This window comes from Danio rerio, chromosome 13 (genome assembly GCF_052040795.2).
Source record: "Danio rerio strain M-AB ecotype USA chromosome 13, GRCz13ab, whole genome shotgun sequence".
Classification (NCBI taxonomy): domain Eukaryota; kingdom Metazoa; phylum Chordata; class Actinopteri; order Cypriniformes; family Danionidae; genus Danio; species Danio rerio.
Window position 1 is genome coordinate 17,453,349 of NC_141033.1, and position 22,248 is coordinate 17,475,596.

General features: G+C 41.1%; 3 protein-coding genes across 3 annotated transcripts in view; 1 reads left to right on the plus strand and 2 right to left on the minus strand.

Annotated features, from left to right (window-relative positions):
• LOC147841024 (uncharacterized) overlaps positions 1-22,248 on the plus strand; it is a 485,466-nt gene that overhangs the window by 180,836 nt on the left and 282,382 nt on the right. The gene's annotated exons all lie outside the window — the stretch shown is intronic.
• Positions 1-22,248, minus strand: part of LOC147834160 (uncharacterized) — a 439,063-nt gene that overhangs the window by 157,967 nt on the left and 258,848 nt on the right. The gene's annotated exons all lie outside the window — the stretch shown is intronic.
• On the minus strand, positions 1,667-7,464 carry LOC147834162 (uncharacterized). Its single transcript, XM_087279113.1, has 2 exons — positions 2,129-7,464; positions 1,667-1,817 (listed from the first exon to the last, which is right to left on the minus strand). The coding sequence occupies exon 1, from the start codon at positions 3,601-3,603 to the stop codon at positions 2,962-2,964; it is 642 nt and encodes a 213-aa protein (XP_087135239.1). The 5' UTR covers positions 3,604-7,464; the 3' UTR covers positions 1,667-1,817; positions 2,129-2,961.

Below are 22,248 nucleotides of genomic sequence, written 5' to 3' on the forward strand. Positions count from 1 at the left end.
TACACAATATATATTACATTACACAACTGATGATTGTAGTAAAATCCAAGGTATTCAAAAGTTTATCATAATACAATTAATCCCGCTCCAAGCAGGGATCGATCCAGCGATTCCTGATTGGGAGGCGAGTGCTCTAGGAGGACGCTATGTGAATGATGTTTCAGGGTCGCATTCACCAGATGGTCTCTGTTAAACACAATACTACGATATGCGTTGATTTTCTTTAAAGATAGTCATAAAAAAATACGCTAATACACTTTAGTATTGTTCAAAACCTTTTTACTAAAAAATACTATTGTAGTTTAGTTTAATTACTGGTGTGTGGGACTGGTGCAGTGTTTTGAAACAAATGTATGTAATAGACGCCAACTCTCTCGCTATACACTTTACTATGAGGGTGTTTAAACCTTTGAATCAAAATTCGAAGCAGTCACGTGGGTAAAGGCGAAAATGAAGCTTCGGACGTCACTGATCACGTGATGATGGCAAAACGAATCAAGCTCCGGTACACTGCTTCACTGCGAGATGTATCGTTTTTTTTGATACATGCTTCGAAGCCTCGGCGCACAACGTCACATCACTACTTAGAAATCCGGGGACGGCGGCCTCTGCTGGCCCGCGAGGTGAATGACTGGGACCGAGTCGGTGACACCGAGCATCAGAATGGGAAAGAAAGATGATTTAAGTGACTTTGAACTGAGCATAGTTATTGGTGCCAGACGGGCTGGTCTACTGGATTTTTACCACACAACCATCTCTCAGATTTACAGAGAATGGTCGGAAAAAGAGAATATATCCAGTGAGCAGTATAGTTCTGTGGGCACAAATGCCTTGTTAATGCCAGAGGTCAGAGGAGAATTGCCAGACTGGTTCAAGCTGAAGGAAATGCAACAGTAACTCAAATAATTACTCTTTACAACTGAGGTCTGCAAAAGAGCATTTTTGAATGCACAACACATCTAACCTGGAGGCGGATGGGCTACAGCAGCAGAAGATCACAACAAGTGCCACTCCTGTCAGCTAAGAACAGGAAACTGAGCTTACAATTCGCACAGGCTCACCAAAATTAGACAGAAGATTGGAAAAAACTTTGCCTGGTCTGATAAGTCTGATAAGATTTCTACTGCAAATTTCAGATGGTAGGGACAGAATTTGGCATCAACAACATAAAAACATGGATCAGTCCTACCTTGTATCAATGGCTCAGGCTGGTGGTGGTGGTGTAATGGTGTGGGGGATAATTTCTTGGCACACTTTGGACAACTACTATCTGTGAATTGTGTCAATGCCACAGCCTACGTGAGGGCTGATGACCATGTCTATTCTTTTATGACTACAGTGTACCCATCTTCTGATGGCTACATGCAACAGGATAATGTGCCATGTCATAAAGCCTAAATCATCTCAGACTTGTTTCTTGAACATGACGATGAGTTCACTGTACTCAAATGGTCTCCACAGTAACCAAAACTTGATCAAATAGAGCACCTTTGGGATGTGGTGGAATGGAAGATTCACATCATAGAAAAATGCAATCATGCATAATGCTATCATGTCAACTTGGATCAAAAATCTTCAAGGAATATTTCCAGTACCTTGTTAAAACAATACCACAAAGGATTAAGGCAGCCCAACCAGGTATTAGTAAGGTGTACATTCAGAAACAGTTTCTGAAATTATATAAAAAAGGTAGGTCAGTGCATGAATTAAATAAGGGAACAAGAAACCTTTCTTTAGCTTTGTAACTTTGAAAATTTCCTTTTATAGTGTTTTCTTGACACATCATCAGTCCATCATGTCAGAGAACGCTCTGGTTACTAAAGTAACCCTCGTTCCGCGAGGAGGGGAACGGAAATGCTATTAGTGGATTTTAATCCACAAAATGGGGATTTCGTTTCAGAAAGCCTATTTTCTGAAAGAGTATATAACGGGCCAATGAAATGCCAAATGAGTTGGCAGAGTAAGCTTGCGCACCTGAAGCTTATTGCCAGTTAGCTCCGCATATAAGCACAGGGGAAGCAAGGAAACGCCATCCTTTTAAGCTAAAGTGACTGACACAGCTAGGGAACAATCATTATGGCGATGCTATATAGCAATTCCGTTCCCCTCCTCAGGGAACGAGGATTACTTTAGTAACCAGAGCGTTCCCCTATGGATGGGGAACTTCAATGCTATTAGTGGATTTTAATCGACGAAATCGGGAAATGTCTGGAAAACGCCATAATGACTGTACCGTACCTTCGCCTCCGATGAGAGGATAGCCAGGCATAGCGTAAGCGCTCCTGCATCAAAGAGAGGCGCGGTCTTCCAACGTGATACCTGGCCCTTACTTATCCCTCTTCAAAGAAGTTTTACGAATTTAGATATAATTTTTGGGAGTCGCAAGTGTCTAGATAATTCTAGGAACATACGACAGTACGTTGGGAAAGCGTGCAGTCCCGTTAGGGAGGACATTGCAGAGGCCACCTGCTACCCAATGGGGAGATATGATGGCAAAATATATGGACCAGCCCTAAGAAGGGGGAGTACGCATATAATAAGATGGTTAGCAGAGAGGGAAGACACGGGTCTGCCCGTGAGGGGGGACTGCACCAGGGCTGAATAAGCATATGGGATCGCCTAGTGGGGATCACGCATAGCAGGCACCTATACCCAAAACGCAGGCTGACCAGCGGGCAGACCTACAACGTAATGGGCCAGCGAGTGACTCCTCCGCTGAGTCAGTGCTGGGGGCCTCGGAGGAATCTGCAGGGCTCACCTAACGGGGAACTTTACTTACAGAGGAAAAAGCGCACATATCTCCGTGTTAGGGAGAATGGCGCAGCAAGCGTGTTTCAACACCTTAACCGAGTTGTTTCCTCAATCACAGAGGGTTACCTAATACCCTTGAGGAAACTGGCTCCACTCGCAGATTTGCAAATGTATCAGGTGTCGTCCTGCCCACAGCTCTACAGATGTCTGTCAGAAAGGCACCGCTTGCATGCGCCCAAGAGGATGTGATGCTCCGAGTGGAGTGCGCACGCACTCTCGGGGGACACGGCTCGCCCTGGCTCTGTTAGCGAGGGAGTTGGCATCCACTATCCAGTGGGCCAACCTCTGTTTTGATACGGCACTTCCCTGCTGCCGAACGCCATAGTAGACGAAGAGCTGCTCAGATGATCTAAAGCTCTGAGTGCGGTCCAGATAAATACGCAAAGCGCAAACTGGAAAAAGTAAGAAAAGGGCTGGGTCTGCCTCCTCTGGGGGCAGCGCTTGCAGGCTCACTACCTGGTCTTTGGGCACATATCCTGGGCGGGGTCTCAGGAACGTGAGAGTAAGCCAGCCCGAATTACAGGCAAGAATCAATGACAGAAAAATGCCTCCAGGTCCCCAACCCTCTAAATCGATATCAACGCGACCAGAAGAGCTGTCTTCAGGGACAGAAACCTTAAAGATACTGAGTCGAGGATCGAAGGGATCAGACGCAGGCTCGTGAGAACGAGGGCATGAGAGGGGGGCAGGGTGGATTAATTCACCTAGCGCCTCTGAGGAACCGGATGATGAGGTTATGCCTTCCCACGGTGCTGCCAGCCACCGCGTCATGAGAGTGGAGATGACAGCCATGTAACCTTGAGTGTGGAGGGCGACAGCCTGCTCTCCAGCTTCTCTTGGAGTAAAGAAAGCACAACGCTGATCTGGCAAATTTCAGGGGTCTTCTCTGCGAGAGACACACCATTTAGTGAATAGACTCCACTTCAGGGCATAGGTGCGCTCGAGGAGGGGCCTCTAGCCCGAGTGACGGTATTAACCACTGCAATCGGTAGGTTACCTAAGTCTTCCTCGCGTCTAAGGACCCACGTGGAGGTTCCAAAGATTGAGGCGAGGGTGCCAGGTGGTGGCCTACGCGGGCCTACGTGAGAAGGGAGAGCTCTGACATCCAGGTCCGGTTGGGCCAGAGGGGCGCAACCAGCAACCTGTTTCTCATCCTCCCTGACATTGACAGTAACTGCACGAGCAGGCTCACTGAGGGAAACGCATATTTGCACATACCCTGAGGTCAGCTGTGGCCCAATGCATCCGTGCAGAGAGAGCCTTCAGTCAGGGAAAAGAACAACTGGCAATGAGCGATCTCACGGTTGAGCTTGCCTGAAATGTGAATGGCGTGCAGCGATTTTAGCCGCGGATGACTGCAGAGGAGCAGATATGCCAATGATATGCCAATGCAACTGGGTTCCTTTCCACAGGCCCGCAGCTGCATGCCCACAGCACACAGCCCCACAGCCCGTGCTGGAAGCATCTGTTGAAACAACAACATGACTGGACACCTGTCCTTGGGCGCGGTGACACAGCGCAGTAACAGTGACTCGGTGTGTGCCCGCATGCCATGGGGTCGTGAAGCCAGTGCTGGAGTGGTCTCATATGGAGTAATCCAAGTGGCGGGACAGCGGCTGCGGATGCCATATGCCCCAGGAGCCTCTGAAATAATTTCAGTGGGACCACTATTTTGCTGTCGAGCTCTCTCAGACAGTTCAGCATCAGTGATCTCTGTGCATAATCAATTGCTCCTAAGAGTGGGCTAAAATCAACCAGTCGTCGAGATAATTGAGTATGCGGATGCCCGCAAGATGAAGGGGCGCTAAGGCACCCTCCGCGAGCTTGGTGAAGACCCGCGGAGACAGAGAGAGCCCAAAGGGGAGGACTTTGTATTGCCACGCTCGACCTTCAAACGCAAACCGCAGAAACTGACGGCGAGGAAGAATGGAGACATGGAAATACGTGTCCTTCAGGTCTATTGCTGCAAACCAATCCAGAGGACGAACGCACCGGAGGATACGCTTCTGCGTGAGCATTCTGAACGGCAGCTTGTGCAGACAGCGGTTCAAAAACGCTCAGATCTAGGATTGGCCGTGACCCACCGCTCTTTTTGGGCACGATGAAGTGCGGGCTGTAAAACCCGCTCTCCATCTCGGCTGGAGGGACCGGCTCAATTGCATTCTTCACCAGGAGGACAGCAATCTCCTCTCGCAAGACAGGGGCAGACAGGGGGCTGACCCTTGTGAATACAGTGGGAGTGGAAAAGTGCTCTTTCATTGATGTTTTCATGGCAGTAAAATGTGCCATTGGAAATGAGGCCCGCCCCTCCAGCGGGGAAAGAGCAAGTTCCCTCTTCTCCAGATGACCTGTCTTAGGGACGCTTCGCGGTGCGTTTACTGGAATTAGCAGCGCTCTGGGCAGGGGGGGGTGCCTGCTTTCGAGGTGCTCGACGTGCTCGCTTCGCCAGAGGCGTGTGCGGGAGGCGGGGCAGCTCTTGTAGGCAGGCGCCTTCAGCGAGGAGCAGCAGATATGGATAGTTCGGCGGGCGGAGCGGGCTTCTGGTCCCGCCGATAGGTGACATTACCCATCCACAAAGGACTAATTTGTCAAACTAAAAAAAAGACAAAAAAACATTTTGACTACTAAAGACGGACTAAATTTGTAAAATTCCAGAAGAATAAAGCCAGTTTGAAATGAAAATATTTCACCTTTTCACTACCATAGTAGGTTACCATGCAATCCAATGCTGGTGTTTACATCTGAGTGTATAAATCAACGACATAAATGTAAGCGAAAACCCTTTATTACACACTTACACACAAAATACAATTCATAATCTACAATAAACATTACATGAATATGTACAATAAGTCTATTTTCCAGTATATTTTAAACAATGAAATGGCAGGAAACAGTGAGGAGGCTGAAGCTCTGAGCTTTGAATCATGGGTCATTTCCCAGTGAGTCATGGGTTATGAGTACAACACCACTGCTGTACTTTTTCACAACACATTTTCTCTTGTCCAAAGTAGTGTGGAACAAAGGAATGAATCTGTCTTGTGACCGTTCTAAATGTTAAGCTAGTATGCTTATATCATTTTCTTGTAAATTTACTTAATTAAAACTGCTCAGATTTGCTTAGACACAGTAGCTCAGTGGTTAGCACTGTTGCCATGTAAACGTGTATGTAAATATGTAAACCAAATGCCAGAGTAATTTGTGATTCAATCTACTGTGACGACCTCTGATACAGTAAATCAGCAACTAACCCAAAGGATAGTGAGTGATAAACAGCTTAGATTAAAAATACTTAAGGCAAGGCAATTATATTTATAAAGCACATTTTTCAAACAAAGGTAATTTAAAGTGCTTTACAAAAACAAAAATAAAGGAAAGAAATAATGATTATTAAAATAAATAAAGATGATCAAAAACAGATTAAAATGTATTAAAACAGGTTATAAAAGAAAGAAAAAAAAAGACATAATAGTGTGATCTGTTCAACATAGCACAGTGCTCATTCAGTAAAGGCAAACAGATGTGTTTTTAGTCTTGATTTGAATGTACCTAATGTTGGAGAACATCTGATCATTTCTGGATGCTGATTCCAGCAGCAGGGGGTGTAGTAGCTGAAGGTGGATGTCTGACTGTCTGTGGGAAGGCCAGTAAGAATTCATTACAGTAATCCACCCTGCTGGTGATAAAAGCATGAACAAGTTTCTCTAAGTTCTCACTGGAAACAAAGCATAAAATTCTTGCGATGTTTTGAGATGATTTTATGTTTATTTACTTACTGCTTTGACATGATTACTGAAACTCACATCAGACTCCAAAAAAACCCCAAGATTCTTGACCTTATTTGTTATTGTTTGACCCTTGAAGTCAAGGTATGCATTCACCTTGAAAAACTCATTTTTGTTCCCAGATGCAATGAAAGTTTTCTTTTTATTTAATTTAATCAATGCGTTGGCAGAGGATATCAATGGGGCTGTAGGAAGTAAGGCCTAATGATTACAAGTAGTGTCATCAGCATAGCTGTGGTAGGAGATTAGTTTTGATGTTATTATTTGGTTCAATGAGAGCATATAAGAGTTGAACTAAAGAGGTGCCAGAACTGAAGTTTGTCATGTCATAGGTGTCCACCTCAACCGATGGTCACCTATACTGACATAGTAACCTCTTCCTTTAGGGTAAGATTTCAGGACCGTCCCAGACAGCCCAACCCAATTTTACAGCCTATCCAGATGAATGCTGTGATCGACAGTGCCAAATGCAGCACTATGATCAAGCAATATCAGCACTGTTGGCTTGCCTGAATCCATATTTACAATGATGTCCTCTGATAACAGATTGAAAATCGTCTAAACTTCCTTTGGATCTTAAGAACGCGTTAACCTGTACTGTAAAAAATGTCTGTGATTTTAACAGTAAAAAGCTGTAAAATTGACAGTGAAAACCTGTTAAATGATTAACAGCTTATTTCTGTTCAATATACAGAAAATAACTGTAATGTACCTTACCTTTGTTTTCAAGAAAATAATCAGAGTGTCTGAAATCTCACCATACACCCTCATTCACAAGTACCTAAATTAGTCATTTAGTTTAGTCCACTAGACAATGTGAATGAAAAAAAAAACAACTAAAATATTAGTTAAAAACATTTTCAATAGGTTTGCTAATAAAAAAAAAATATTTGAAATCTGCCTGTAGTTGGTCAATAAGCTGTTATCCAGGTTGCTCTTTTTCAAGAGAGGTTTAACAACTACAGTTTTAAGTGAGTTTGGAAACGTCCCTGAAAGAAGTGGAAGTGGAAGCATTTACCACTTTTAGGAGATCTATTTCTATACAGTTAAACGCTGTTTGAAGTATAAAGTGGGGAGTGTGTCAAGAATGCAGGTTGATGTTTTCATAATCTACACAATCTCTTCCAATTTTGTACTATTAATTGTCTTAAAATCAAACATATTGTTTGATTTCTTAAGGTGTGGTTGAGCCTGACGTTGACAAAACTTAGCTGACTGGATGAGCTGATTGCCTTTCTAATATGATTAAGTAATAATGTATATCAGTAAAGGAAAAAGCAAGCTCATTGTATTTGATTGTGAGTCTCTCTACTATTGCAAAGAGGGTGCGGGTGTTAATTAAGTTGCTGTTGATAAGGTTGAAAAGAAAGTCTGCTTAGCAATGTTTGGTTCCATGATAAAGGCATGAAGACTGTCTTTATACATGTTATAATGGACTACAAGATTTGTGTCTCCACATGTGTAATCCCGCTGGTCCTACACCACCCAACCTGCTCCGAGCTGGGATCGAACCGGCGACTTTCTGTATGGGAGCCGGTTTCTCTAACAAGGAGACTAAAGACCATGACTTCTAGCGTCTGTCGTTAGAGCACCTTTAGAGGTCAGAGGAGTGAGGTTTACCTGCACAGCACTTACTAACTGACCTTTGTTAAACATGCGCTCAGCTTTTATCAAGTCTTTTCATCTTCTGTACTGCTGTTGTTTTCCTGTCCTCTTTCACAGGAGGAATGTCATTCATGACATTTTTAACTTTAAAGTTAAACAAATCAAGGAGAACATCAACAGAGTCTGCAGTTATGCTTGGTGCTAGCAACATGACCTTTATAATCTGCTCACTAGTGAGCACTAGTGAGCATTTATGCTCACTAGTGAGCATTTGTGCATATTTTTCTGTGCGAGACAGATCTGTCTTCAATGGCTGGAGTGTTCAATACATCAAAGAAAATACAGAAACCATCAGATAGTGTCACACCCTTATCACCATATGAAATGTGTAAACCCTTAGAGTGTGTCGACAATTGTGTGTGGGTCCTTGTACATGCTGAGTCGGATCAAAAGTGTTTAAAACAGTCATAAGTTCTTTTACAGAATTAATTTTTGGATTAGCAATAGTAAAATAATTAAATTCAGAGGTTGCTATTGATAACAGCTCTGTAAAATCATCAATAAAACTTTGAGAATATTTTGGAAGTTTGTATTTAATGATCAGTAAAATGCGTGGAACACCCTTTACTGCTATACTCAGATATTCAAAGGACAAATGAAACTTGTTTACACTCAGACTTCTTTAAACAAAGCAGCAATGCCTCTCATATTAGCTCTTCAAATGCTCATAAAATCGAAGCTGGGAGGAGCTGCCTCATTTAAAGTTGCAGCACAACAACTCTCTTCTAGCCAAGTTTTAGTTAAAAACCATAAAATCAAGGCAATCTGTGTTGATAAAATCATTGACTAGAAGTGACTTTTTATTAAGTGATCAGATGTTTAAAAGTGCTAACTTAACAGTTTTAGCTATTTTACCTAGTCTCAGAGCTTCATTTAATAGACACCAGATTGGAATGATTTGCTATACGATTTGAAAAGGCTTTTGATTTTCTATCATATAATGAAACACTTATCTGCGTAGAGAAAGCTACAGGCATGCTGGGTTCCTGCTAGTTCTATAAACATTTGATAAAGATACTGTTATCCAAGTGGCCATCCAACATACATTATTAAGAGTTGTTTTGTTCACCAGCTGAAGATGGGGCATTTTTTGGATCCTGGTGCTGTCGCAAGGGCCAGAGGGCTCTCTTAAGTAAAGGATGAGATGGGCTCTGAGATGGGTGTGGAGCTTGCTGCTTTTTGGTTGCTCACTGGGGGATTGTAGCAATGGAATGTGAGAGTTTATTTGCCACAAACAGCAGTTTCTCTTTTTTGAAAAACTCAAGAGAGGCGAGTAAGTTGACAAGGAATTTGTGTCTTGTGACAGAGGCTGTGGCTCTGGAGTTTCTGGCTGCTGGGATTTGTTGCTCTCACTGTTTTACTGCAAATCATCCATGAGTGCTGAGACTTGATGCTGTTCTTATGTGTCAGAGTCTATCTGTGTTGAGCTCAGGGCGCAGGCGGCAGTATGTTCGTTAGCAGTAGTTGTGGCTCTGTGGTTTTATCAATGTCCTCGTGGAATGCGTCAGCCACAAATCCACTTAGGAGCTGATTTAAAGTCCTGTGGTCATTCGGACATTGAGTCATTTGGGTGTGTGCACCATTTTGGTTGCGTTCAGTGGCACATACAGCTGATGGATAGTGGAGTGAGAAGTATATATTGTCTTTTAGCACTTTTGCACCAAGTTTGTTTGGATAAAGGCTGTCTGATGTAAAGTTGTCTTTGGTTCCAGACAAGATTTAAGTTGTCAATGAAATTCAGTCCTTTCCTGTTACATGTTTTCTGCAGCCATGCACTTAGACCAAGAAGCCTTGAAAATATATTTGTCCCTCTTGCAGGGAGTAATCCACTGATGAACATCTGAATTTTCAGTCTTTTGACTATTCACAGAAATCTCTCTTGAGTAGTTCTGACTGCTACCTTTGAATACCATTCTTTGTTCACACCAGAAACTGTTGCATGAGGGAAGCAGTATGTCACTGTAGCTCTGATTTTTAAATTGTTTTTAAACTGTTTATTGAATCTCCAACAATCAGCGTCCTTATCTCAGCGGCGATCAGTGTAGAATACCACTGTCTGGTTGGCCTTGAGCCTTTGTTCCATACTAAATTAGTGATACAATCTCTGTCTGACTGCATTTGGGGATTCTTCATCCATATTACTTAAAGCTTTATATCTGTTCTGAAGAGGTACTTGAGTTTGAGCTGTATTTGGGGTAGAGAACACTAATGCAGCAGCTTATGATCTTCGTGATCTGACCCCGCGAGTACCTTCGGTCTTGGACCATGTTTGTTTGTTTCAAGAACTGCAATCTTTTGTAGAAGTCTGTGGCAGTTTGTGCAGCAGTAAGATTCTGAATCAATCTGAACTGGAGGCATTTTCACAGGCGTCTGTTTTCCCGTGTCAGGAATGTAAGCTGGTGGTAGCAGGAGGTTGCTTATTTGATATTTCCACTCTTGTTAGTAATGTTGTATTACATAAAGTTTTTTGATTCAATGTTGATCTTCAAGCTGTGTCATTTGAGCACTGTGCTGATAGGCTCAAGTTAAAATTAGAGTATAAAATATAAAAAGCAAGAGTGCAAAGAGCGGACCAGTAAGCAAAGATGTCCAAACAGTAGCAAACCAGGAAGTGAGGGACAGTTCACCCAAATCAGAAAATTCTGTCAATTCCTAACCCTTCAATTGTCACAAACCTGTTTGTGTTTCTTTCTTCTAGTGAACACGGTGGACTCCAGCAAGGTTGCCCTTTGTCACAGATTCTGTTCATAATTTTAATAGATTGAATTTCTAGGTGCAGCCTAGGAGCGAAGGGCTTCTGGTTTGGGCACCACAAAATTCATCTCTGCTATTTGCAGATGATGTTGCTTTGATGTTTTTTTCTCTCTTTTTTTTTGCTTCATCAGACATGGACCTTTAGCATGCACTGAGACAGTTTGCTACAGAGTTTGATTTATCAGGGATGAGGATCTGCACCTCCAAGTTTGAGGCTGGCTTGCTATCTCCTTACCACTGGTGGAGGAGTTCAAGTATTGGAGTTTTGTTTACAAATAAGGGAAGGATGGAACATGTGATTGACAGACAGATCAGAGAAGGAGGCCCTGGAGAAGACCCAGGACATGCTGGAGGGACTATATCTCTCGGCTTGCCTGGGAACACTTCAAGATCCCCCTGGAGGGGCTGGAAGAAGTGTGAGGGAAGAAGGAGGTCTGGAGTTCTCTTCTAATGTTGTACTATGTACAGTTGGCTTGAACCGGGCAAAAGCACGCTTGTCCCCCTTCCCGTCTCCCCCAACGGCCCGCATTCACATTACATTCGGGCCTGGGTACACTTACATCACCGATGATGCGCTGGTCAGAAGTGCTCTCGCTCAGCATAGTAGAGATTTCTTCAGTTATATCGTCATTTAAGTCATTTGATATGCAGTGACACGCAGTCAGATATTTCGCCAAACAGATCAGCCACATTTGACGCTCATAAACAATCATAAAGTCCTCGTGCTGCTGGAATTAAGAGGTTTGCTGAAGGTGCGGAGATTATGTGCAGTGAAAGCTTTGCATCTTTAATTCTCTACGACAGTTTGTGTTCTTGAACAGTAAGAATGTTCAATGTTTCAGTTTCGGGTTTTGGCACATTTTGCACTCACACACAAGCATACCGCGCCAAAGCCCAAGTGAACCGGGCTCTGGCATACCTCTTCTAACTAGGCCAAGGCCGGCCAAGTGAACTGTGCCTGAGACCGATTCAGAGCACTCACGCTTCTTAAACGATCCAGGAAACGGGCCTGGGCACGGTTCGAATAGCGTAGTATGAGTAGGCCCTAAGACTGCTGCCCCCAAATATGCTGGCCCTGCATAAGTGGAAGAAAATAAATGAATACTATGGGTGCAACTAGTTTCAAGCTTTCTTCAGAATATCCTCGCTTATGTTTAATAAAAGAAAGAAATTTTAAAAGATTTGGAACTACTTGACACTTAATGAATACATTTTAATTTTAAAATGTATATCAATTAACCATGTACCATTACCATGATTTCTAAGTTGGGCAAATGTTTGTGTTTAATTGTTCCATTATAATCCGAATTAACAGATTGTATAGTTCAGGGGTGTCAAACTCCTGGAGGTCAGCAGTTCTGCACATATTAATTCCAACCCTGCTCCACCACACTTACTGCACCTGTGGGTTTCTAACAAGCCTGAAGGAATTAGTTTTATTTAGTGTGTTTAAAAAAAAAAAATCCCACACACAAAAACCTGGAATACTGGCTAAACCTTGATGGATTTTCAGTTCAGTCTTCATCTTCAGTCAAGAGTTTGGGGGATGTAGGGAGGACTGGAGGGAGTTCTGGGGGCTGGAGAAACCCTTGCTGAAGAGACCTTTCTTTTTAGCCTCCGCCTTTGGGTGTGGGTTAACCCATGGGGGTTGGTCATGGGCTGGGACCCTTCTTGAGACTCAGGCGGCGGCTCGGACCCTTCATGAGACTCAGGCAGCAGTGGCAGCTCTGGCGCCGGCGTCAACTCTGGCAGCTCTGGCTGTGGCGTTGACTCTGGCGGCGGCGGCGTCGACTCTGGAGGACCCACTCATTTGCAGTGCAAGATCGATATAACTTTCTAGAGTCCTGTGGGGTTTGTGCAAAGGCATAGTGGAATATAGGGGCTCAGAAAGTCCTCCATGAAAGAAAATCAAACATAACTCACTCATGGATGTTTGGTATGCCAGTTCAATGAATTTCTCCACATACTCCTCAATAGACTGTGCTTCTTGATGAAGACGCATGATTGCAATACCTGCTGGATCCCTGTTGTGGCAGAGTCTTCTGTAACCACGGGGAGTGACACCAACAACTGAGGTAAGATCCAAATACAGGTTTATTCGTGGTCAGGCAAGCAATGGTCAATACAGGTGCAAACAAGTATATGGCGACAGTCCAAAATCGTAATCAGTAAACAGGCGAGAGGTCAAAAGGCAGGCGGCAGGCAGGGAGAACAAGAATACAAGGCTAGGTAAAACACGGGGAAACAAGACAAGGAATAACGCGTTGTAATGTCATCTACAGATAAACAAGACTCGGCCAAGTGAATGAGTGAGTGTGTAGCTTAAATAGTGTGTGCAATCAGTCTCTGACAATCCTCAGGTGGTGTGCGTGTAATCAGTCTAGATGAGGAAGCATGTATGAGTGTGAGCGGAGTGCATGTATGAAAATGTAGTCCAGAAATGGTGGATTTGTAGTCCATGGTTACTGAGAGTGAAATCCAGCGATCTTATGAAAGACGATCGCTGGTAGTCATGACAAATACAATAATTACTGATCTTCGTAGAAATAATAATGAAAATTATATAAAATTGTAAATGTAATTTCTAGACATTTTGACATCTGTCTGAAGTGGATAAGAATTGTCCAACACTTATTTGAACCGCTATGATTTGCAATGCAATTACAAGTGTTCACTGACCAACAAGCCCCCGGACTGTTCCTGTCTTGCCAAAAAATTTAAGTGGTCAGAAATGGGCTTATAATAAAGCTACAAACCTGCAACAGAGGGCATAAGAGGAGAATACTGATGACATGAAACTAGTTAAATATGATAATGATGATAAATAAACAGAAACAGTTTGAAATAAAGAAATAAATTCATGAACAAAATATAATTATATTGTTTCTTTTTGTATTGCATGTTCTGTTTATATAAAGATATGTTCAAGATATGTTCATTCTTTGGCTCAATGTTTAGTGTCATTGAAGGTTGATTTCTGAGACTGCATGCTGCATGCCACTAACAAAATGTTATTAATGTTGTAATATCATAATTAGTAAAATATTTAGCCAAGGCCCATGTACTTTATGTTCTGATGACAGATTATATAGAAAATTATCTTGAATTACTGCCAACCTTTAAAAATGTTAATTAAATAAAAAATGCACAGTTAAGTAACAGGCTGTTATTCAAAGGACATTTCCATGCACATAAAAAGGCATGGCACAAAATGGCTATGTGAAACTATGAATGACTAGTGGCATAACTTCCAGAGGGGACAGGAAGATTTTTCAAAATCCTGTTTGTCCTATTGTTAAAATCCAAAGTTTTTTATCGGCACACCGTCATCACCGCAGATAGACAGATTCTGTGTGAATTGATATGTATGTCCTTTTTCAATAACTTCACATACAGGCAGGAAAGACCTTTTCAAGTACTACTCAACTCCCATTCCAATTAAGAATATTGTCTTTCCTAAAGCAAGGGGGAAAAAAGCCTCTAGTGGGCCGTATCCAGCCCTGACATGATTCCTTACTTATATCACCACATGCTAAATTCACGACTTACAGCAGATCTACCGCTTTCCATAAAACTACTCAATCAGATTCAGGAAAGGCGAATATGAAAGGGAGATCCAATTTCATAAACTGCCCATTGCACTTGTCCTCTCACGTTGTTTCTGTTTGCTCTAAACAGGCTTATATTGGTTGTGTCACATCATTTGAAAAATGTGACAACAATTTATTGTCTGAACCAAGTGCTCAGTTGCCTGAACCCACTGATTGAATCAATCGCTCTTTTGGCAAAACCATAAGCATACCTGCCAACACTTCCGTTTTTTCCAGGAGTCTCCCTTATTTCAGATCCATCTCCCGTTTTGTTATGTCCCGGAAAACTCCTGGAATTCCACCCCCTCCAAACATATACAGTAAGCCAGTTCAGAGCACTGTTTTGTGAGGCCCTACAATGAATAGAAATCTGAGAGGAAGAGAGAGGCGGTCCATGTGGTCAGGGAAGACAAAGAACAGAAATATCTGATAAAATCAAAGCTACTTTGATTGACCATGTTCTTGTCCATGGTATGAGCATGAGGGAGGCTGGACAAAGGGTACAACCAAACATCAGTAGATTCACTGTGTCTACCATAATCTGAAGATTTAGCGAAGAGAACAGGTAAATACTTGTTTTGACATTATAGTACAGTATGTAAATGTTGACAGCAATTACTATAGAGCTGGTAAGTCCTGCTCATTCGTAAAACCCCACTGGACTTCTAGATTGAAAAACCGTTAATGCGAGAAAATGTGAGAAAATAATTATTGATTCTTACATGATCCTGTGGCATCCCATCTATGTTGTTGTTTGGGACAATGTCAGTTTTTACAGAGCCCTCCAGGTTAGAGAGTGAACCAAGATTTAATCAATCTTTCTTCCCCTTTCTTAAACCCTATTAAGGAATTATTCTCCTCATGGCGGTGGAAGGTAAAATGAATGCCAACCTTACACCAGGGTAAATCTCCTGCAAGCCATGTAAGTTGCCTGTGGTGACATAGTTGTGGAGGCATGCCAAGCCTAGGTACTGCATACCAGGGTTTCTTTCCCCCTTTGTCTGGCCAGACAAAATTTGGCTTGTAATGTGGATGAAGTCCTGTGGCCTAACCCAGTATGGGGACATGATGCTGTGGCTAAGTAATGCACTTATTTGTATATTTTTGTACTTCATTTTTACATGGGCTTACTGTACACAAGTGGCAAATGCATAAGATTTCTGTTTGTTTTTACAAGTGCTACATGTAAATGAACAAGATATCTGTTATTTCTTTTTGTACAGATTTTCTTTGTTTTGCAACATTTATTTAGCCTACAGAGAAAAATAAACTTTTATTTCTCTAGCTTCATATCCTGAGCATTGTGTTTCTATTTTTCTACAGAGTGTTTAGTGAATGTTCAGTAGTGTTTTAGATTTTGATTGAGTTTGGGCACAATTTGACAACTTTAGTTCAGTTTTGATTGAACGGTTTTGAGGCGAAAGTTTGGTTTTGCAAGAAGAGTCTAAGGTTTTGTGAATGTAGCTTCAAAATTAGGTTTTGTGTTCAGAGTTTAGATAAAAAGATAGCAGCTTTCAAGAAATGTGTCTTAGCAATCGAGAAAAACTAATCAATGACATCTTTTCTCAGTTTGTAATTGATTGTTTCTACTTGTGTTTACCAGCATGAATGATTGTTTTGCTCACTGCACATTGTGTTTTACCATGTGAAATGGTTTAACCCATAATCCTGGACCAGGCCTTATCCTCAGCAGCATCCTCAGTGGTGGCCATGGAGGAGTGGAGGGCATGATTCTGATTCATGTAAGACCACAGTGACAGACGAGTCTTCCCATTAATCCTGAAAGGCCACCCTGTACATCAGCTGGTGACCTGTCCCACCTGCAGCATCTCCACAATGAACGTCCAGCTTTCTCCAACCTCTGGCTCCTAGACTGCAGCTGTGTACAAGAAGTTTGGCCATGGAAGAAATGGTCATGCCCAACTGAGCCTGGTTTCTCTTGAGTTTTTTCCCTTCATCTTTGCCAATTGGTGAAGTTTTTTCCTTACCTCTATTGCCACTGGCTTGCATGATTCAGGACTTGTGGAGCTGTGCATCGATAGATTTGCTCTTCAGTGTTTGGACTCTCAGCAGTTAAAATGAACCCACAATGAACTGAACTAAACTGAACTTCAACTCTGAAAACTGAACTGACACTGATTCTATTTACTATAATCTTCTACTGTATATTAAGCTGCTTTGACACAGTCTACTTAGTAAAAGTGCAGTGGAAATAAAGATGAATTGAACTAATTTGAATGTAAGATATTGACAACAGACTGTACAATAAGCTAAATGAGGTCAGGCAACTTAGAATTAAGTTCAGCCAATGGGTTTTAGTGTTTTAGCAACTGAGAAAAACTGTTAACTGTGATTCTAGGTAGTGATTTATTCTGCTGTGTTTTATGTGTTTTGTAGGAAATGTTTGATATTGAAGGACTTCCTGGTTTTATCCTGACCAAAGGGAGGAAGAAGGGGAGGAACAGAGTTTGCTATTGTAAATACCCCTGGTCAACATGGAGGGAATGATACTTTGTACGTAGCCATTAGCCAACAAGGGCTATTCCACCATCATGCCATTTTTGGATCCAAAACACCTTGCTTTCCTTGATGGTCTAAGAGAGCATATATTCCAGCTTGACTACAGAGAACCAGCACAACCTGAACAGACTCACTACTTTGTTGTTTGGGAAACGTCAGTTCCATTGCACTGCTCTGGTTTGTGACTGGTTTAACATCTTTATGCATGTTAACTCTCCCTTTCTAAGCACAATAGATGAGTTTTTTGGGGGGCATGGCAGTGGAAGGTATATGGCAGAGAACCTTATACCCATGTATGCCTTCTCCAGGCCATGGAAGAACCTGCCTAAGGATGCCAGTAGATGCATGCCAGGGGTAGATCAGGCATGCAAGAATATTGTACCCCTGCTGCCGGGCTAAAGCCAATATAGCCTGTGATGTGAATAAGATTATCTGGCCTGACCCAAACTAAGAAAAGACAGGATCCTGAAGTGGAATAATGTGTGTGTGTGTTGTATCGTAAAGTACATGAATAAACATGTACCAGCGTATATACATTGGTTGCAGAAGACTCAAAAGCAACCTAGTTTTGGAAAAATTGTTGTTTATTTATTGCACCAGTGTGTATGACTATGTTGTAAAGTGTGTGTTTTTGAGACTTACAGTTAGTGACAAATAAATGTGGATTAGGATTCAACCATTATCCAGATTTTAAATTATGGTTCCCAAATTGGTTGACTAAATAAAAAGGTGAATGTCATTTCATTTTAATAAAAGATGTGACGTTTAATCTGTTTTTTTCTTGCTTATTGTGTTCGCTTTGCGCCCTCTTGTGGGCACAATAGACAACACAGTACTTTATCCTGTAACATTAAGTATGGACTTCAGATTCAAGTATAACTCAAAAACTTTGCTTATGTTTAATAATGTTATTCGAATTTGGTATTTCAGTTATATTAGCAACCCAAGTCAGCCGTAAATGTATTTTTAGTAATTGCATGTGTACTAACATTAATTTTTTTCTTGTTTCATTAAATGTATCAGTGGGTTAATGCAAAGATTGACACAGAAGTAAGAAAATAATGATAATGCATGTTGGTAAAGGAAGCTATACAATTTTCAACAGCAAAGAGGTAAATGATTATAATAATTTGAGTTACAATCAAAGACCTTTATCATTGAATGAAACTTTTAATAAATCATATATATATATATATATATATATATATATATATATATATATATATGTATATATATATATGAACTTTACTTAAAACTTCGTGTTCAATTATCTTGAATTTATGTAATACCCAACTTATATTGTCTTATTACAGTTTTTCTTAGTTTTTTTACACACAATTACTTGTACTTCAGAAACAATGACTACAACATTTAACTGACGCACTAATTCTGCTAAACTGCAAGCACAGTTCCTGCTTTACACTCAAATTGCAGGTTAAAACACACTTTTTTCAAAACACTACACACAATTCTCTGCATTTGGCGCAATTTTCATGCAGAAAATCTCTTGTTTTCACAAGGAACAATTTTGTCATTCAAAATTGTAAAGTCAGTTGCCCTACTTTGTATACTTACTCATCACATAGGTAAGATCTGTCACACGTAATTGCAATTTAGAAATCAAAGCTCATCTGGTTCATAACTGGTCCACTGCCCATCCACGCTTTTTAGTTGTTACAGTTTTTTACAGTTTTTTTTCCAATTGTTTACACACATTTTCTGAAAGCAGGTCTCATATTGTCAGAACTCTACACACAAATCACAAAACACACAAACACATTGGTCAAAACTCTTCAATTCTTCTACAAAATAAAACTGTACATTCAAAACAATGTGATTTCTTCTCAAAAAGGTTTTTTGTTTTCAAATGGCACACACAAACCATCACATGAATAGACATTCATAAGATCAGTTGAACACTGATGTGCTCAATGTAAAACACCATGACCACTTCTTCTCCATTCATCATTATGACTTTCTGTAAGCCTTTTTTTGTTCATTGTTACACTTACTACAGACAGTAGGCCTACAGAAGTGCATTGTAAAAAATTTCAGAGTATTGTTTTTATACAAAACAAACAAATACACGGTACCAAATATTTTATTGTATTTTTCCCCACAAAAACTGTGTAAACAGTGTTCATTCTAACCAACACAAAGTTGCACATAACATAGTCTACAAATTTCCTCAACAGAAGTATTTACTGTGACTGTATTCAGTAAATACTTCTGTTGATGGCATATGTAGATCACGATATCTGCATCTTTGTGTTGGTTAAGATGAACATTGTGTACACTTTATTTGTGGGGATGGAAAGTGTATGACCGAAATCCACACTTTTTTTTTTTTTTTTTTTTACTGTAACTAGTCTGTAAATACTTCTGTTGAGGAAATTTGTAGACTGCTCCGCTGAGTCCATGTTGGGGTCTCAGAGGAACTCTCTTGTAGCGTTCTTGGTGAAGTCAGTGCACTCACGCTTTGGCTTGGCAAACTACACATCAGGAGCATGTTCCCTTATGAAGGGGAACGTCCTGGTTACGTATGTAACCCACGTGTCCGAATAGGGAACAGAGATGTGTGTCTCCACTGCCACAGCACCTGAGTCTCCAGCTGGGAGCTGAGCGATCGGCTCTTCAGCAGGCAAAATTCTGATGAGCTGACCCACACACGACTGATATAGCCCTAATTGGCTCATCAGTTTCAGCTGTGGAGCTACGCTCCGCCAATTCAAATTCATCTAAAGCACTCCCAAAGTCTGTTTATACAGACACACATCTCCGTTTCCTATTCGGGGAACGTGGGTTACGTACGTAACCAGGACGTTTAAGGTATTGACAGCAGAATTAGCTAAATGAGGTCAGGCAACTGAGAACTCAGTTCAGCTAATGGGTTTTAGTGTTTTAGCAATTGAGAAAAACTAATAAAGTGAATAAAAGAAAGGAATTCTTCAAAACATCGGCATGCGAAAGCATAACGTATAGGCGAGGCATTTCCCCATCATGATGCGTAATAATTCCATAGCACTTATGTTAATACAGCCCTGGTGCCAACCCTTTTAGTAGTGAAGTCTATGTAGATTTGTTTTTCAAACTTTTGTTTATAAAGGCACATTTCCACTGACTGGTACAGTACGGTACGGTTCGGGTCGGTTCGGGTCACCTTTATCAGGCTAGCGTTTCCACTACCAAGGGTACCCTTTTGGTGGGCGTGGTGTATGACAGAAAGTTTAAGTCGATGTCATGCTCGCTCGAATAAATGTCTACAGTAAAGCTGTAAAGCTGTACAGGTCGCTTACATATAATATGAGAAGTACTTCTCAAAAAACTCAAAAAAAAAAACAGATGCTTTATACACAAATACTTGTTTATAAATGTTTATTACTAACTTTTCTATGAACAGGATTTGATTATAACTGCAGATCAATAACAGTGCAAAAAAGCCTACTCTAACGTCTGCAATTATATTAAATAAATATATAAATGCAACATAAATGAACACATACAGACCCTTACAGTCTACTATATATTATTAATTACAGAAAACTACAAACAGCAGACATTTAGTACTTGAGTTCAAAAGCACACGCAATATAGCCCAGAGTCAAACCTCTCATCTGTGTCTGTAATCTTCACCAGCACATGTAAGCTCTGTTAGAGAGCTGTTTTTTTGGGCTTCGCTTTACTCTCGTGCTTGTCCTTTTCTTTCTGAATGGATTAGATGACGGAGACACTTCAATAATCACGCACACGTTATTATCAGCTCAAGAAGTTTGTTATATCAAATATAGACGCGATCGCGAGCTCCCAAAAGAAACCGAATACCGTTCGCACTTTTAGACGGGCTCGTAAAGCAACAACAGGACGCGGCAGATTTTTCTTCTTGGCTTTGTGTCTGTTCATTAAGACAACGACAAGGTTTGTTTGAGCTCGGGTCATCCATGGCTCGTTATTATATGCATATAGTATATCCATGTAATCTCTTGGCTGTGTATTAAAACATGGCGGATCCTATGTTTACATTGTCTAGCTCCATGAGCTCGTGACGTATCTCTGTAACCAATCAGCGTTCAGCTGCGCGTGTAGCTGCACCTTTTGGTACCCTTTCTCGTTTTTGGTACCCTTTCGAAATGGTGCGAAAATAGTGGTAGGGTATATTTCGGTTCGGTACGCTTATTGACAGTCGAAACGGCCATAAAATCGTACCAAACCTAACGCACCGTACTGTACCACTCAGTGGTAACGGGCCATTAGCCCTCTATGGGAACAATTATGAAATCACATAAAAAATCTTCTATTTATTTCTAGTGCATTTAGGCCTAAAATCATTTCCCATCATTTTATTTTGTACATCTTACCTTTGACCTTTGTTTTAATTTGCCATCATTTATAACAGACTTTGCCCCATTACAACTTTATGAACAATTTTTGGAAACTTGTCTAAAACTTCACACATAAATACATATTCTCTGTCTAGAATTAGTTTTAGAACTAATATTGTTTTAGAACTTAAATGGAAAATTTCCTGGAACTCAAGTGCATTCAAATGCATTTTAAAATAATGCAAACATGTCTCACGTGGAGTTCAGACAGCATGATTTTAGCCCCGATTTTGACTAACTTACAGGTTTTGACAAATCACCAACAAATGTCTGAAATCATAAGCAAATCGATGCTCTTTCACGTGAGTAACAATCACAGTGTGAACTTTCAAAAACACAATCTGAGAGAATCGCAAATGAGTCGCCGATGTCCGTGAGATATTTGGCATGCTGAAAATATGGAGCTGTTGGCGATTCAAATCATAGCGTGTGAAAGGAGTTTGACTGAAAACAATATTGACGATGACCTACAGCCAATGAGAGAACAGCATCCAATAGTATGGGTACCTGTAGGCCAGCTGGAGGTAGTGGGAGATTTTAAAAGCGCTCATTTTCTGTTTATTTGGACCCAAAAAATGGAGGAAAAACTAGTAGAAATTTGTCATGAGCGCCCGTGTCTGTTTGACAGATCATGTGAGCAATATCACAACCATGTTAAAAAAGAAAACAGTTGAGGAGAAATTACTAATTCCCTTCAAACCCAGGTGAGCAAATATGTACATTTTCTACCCCATTAAAGGCTTC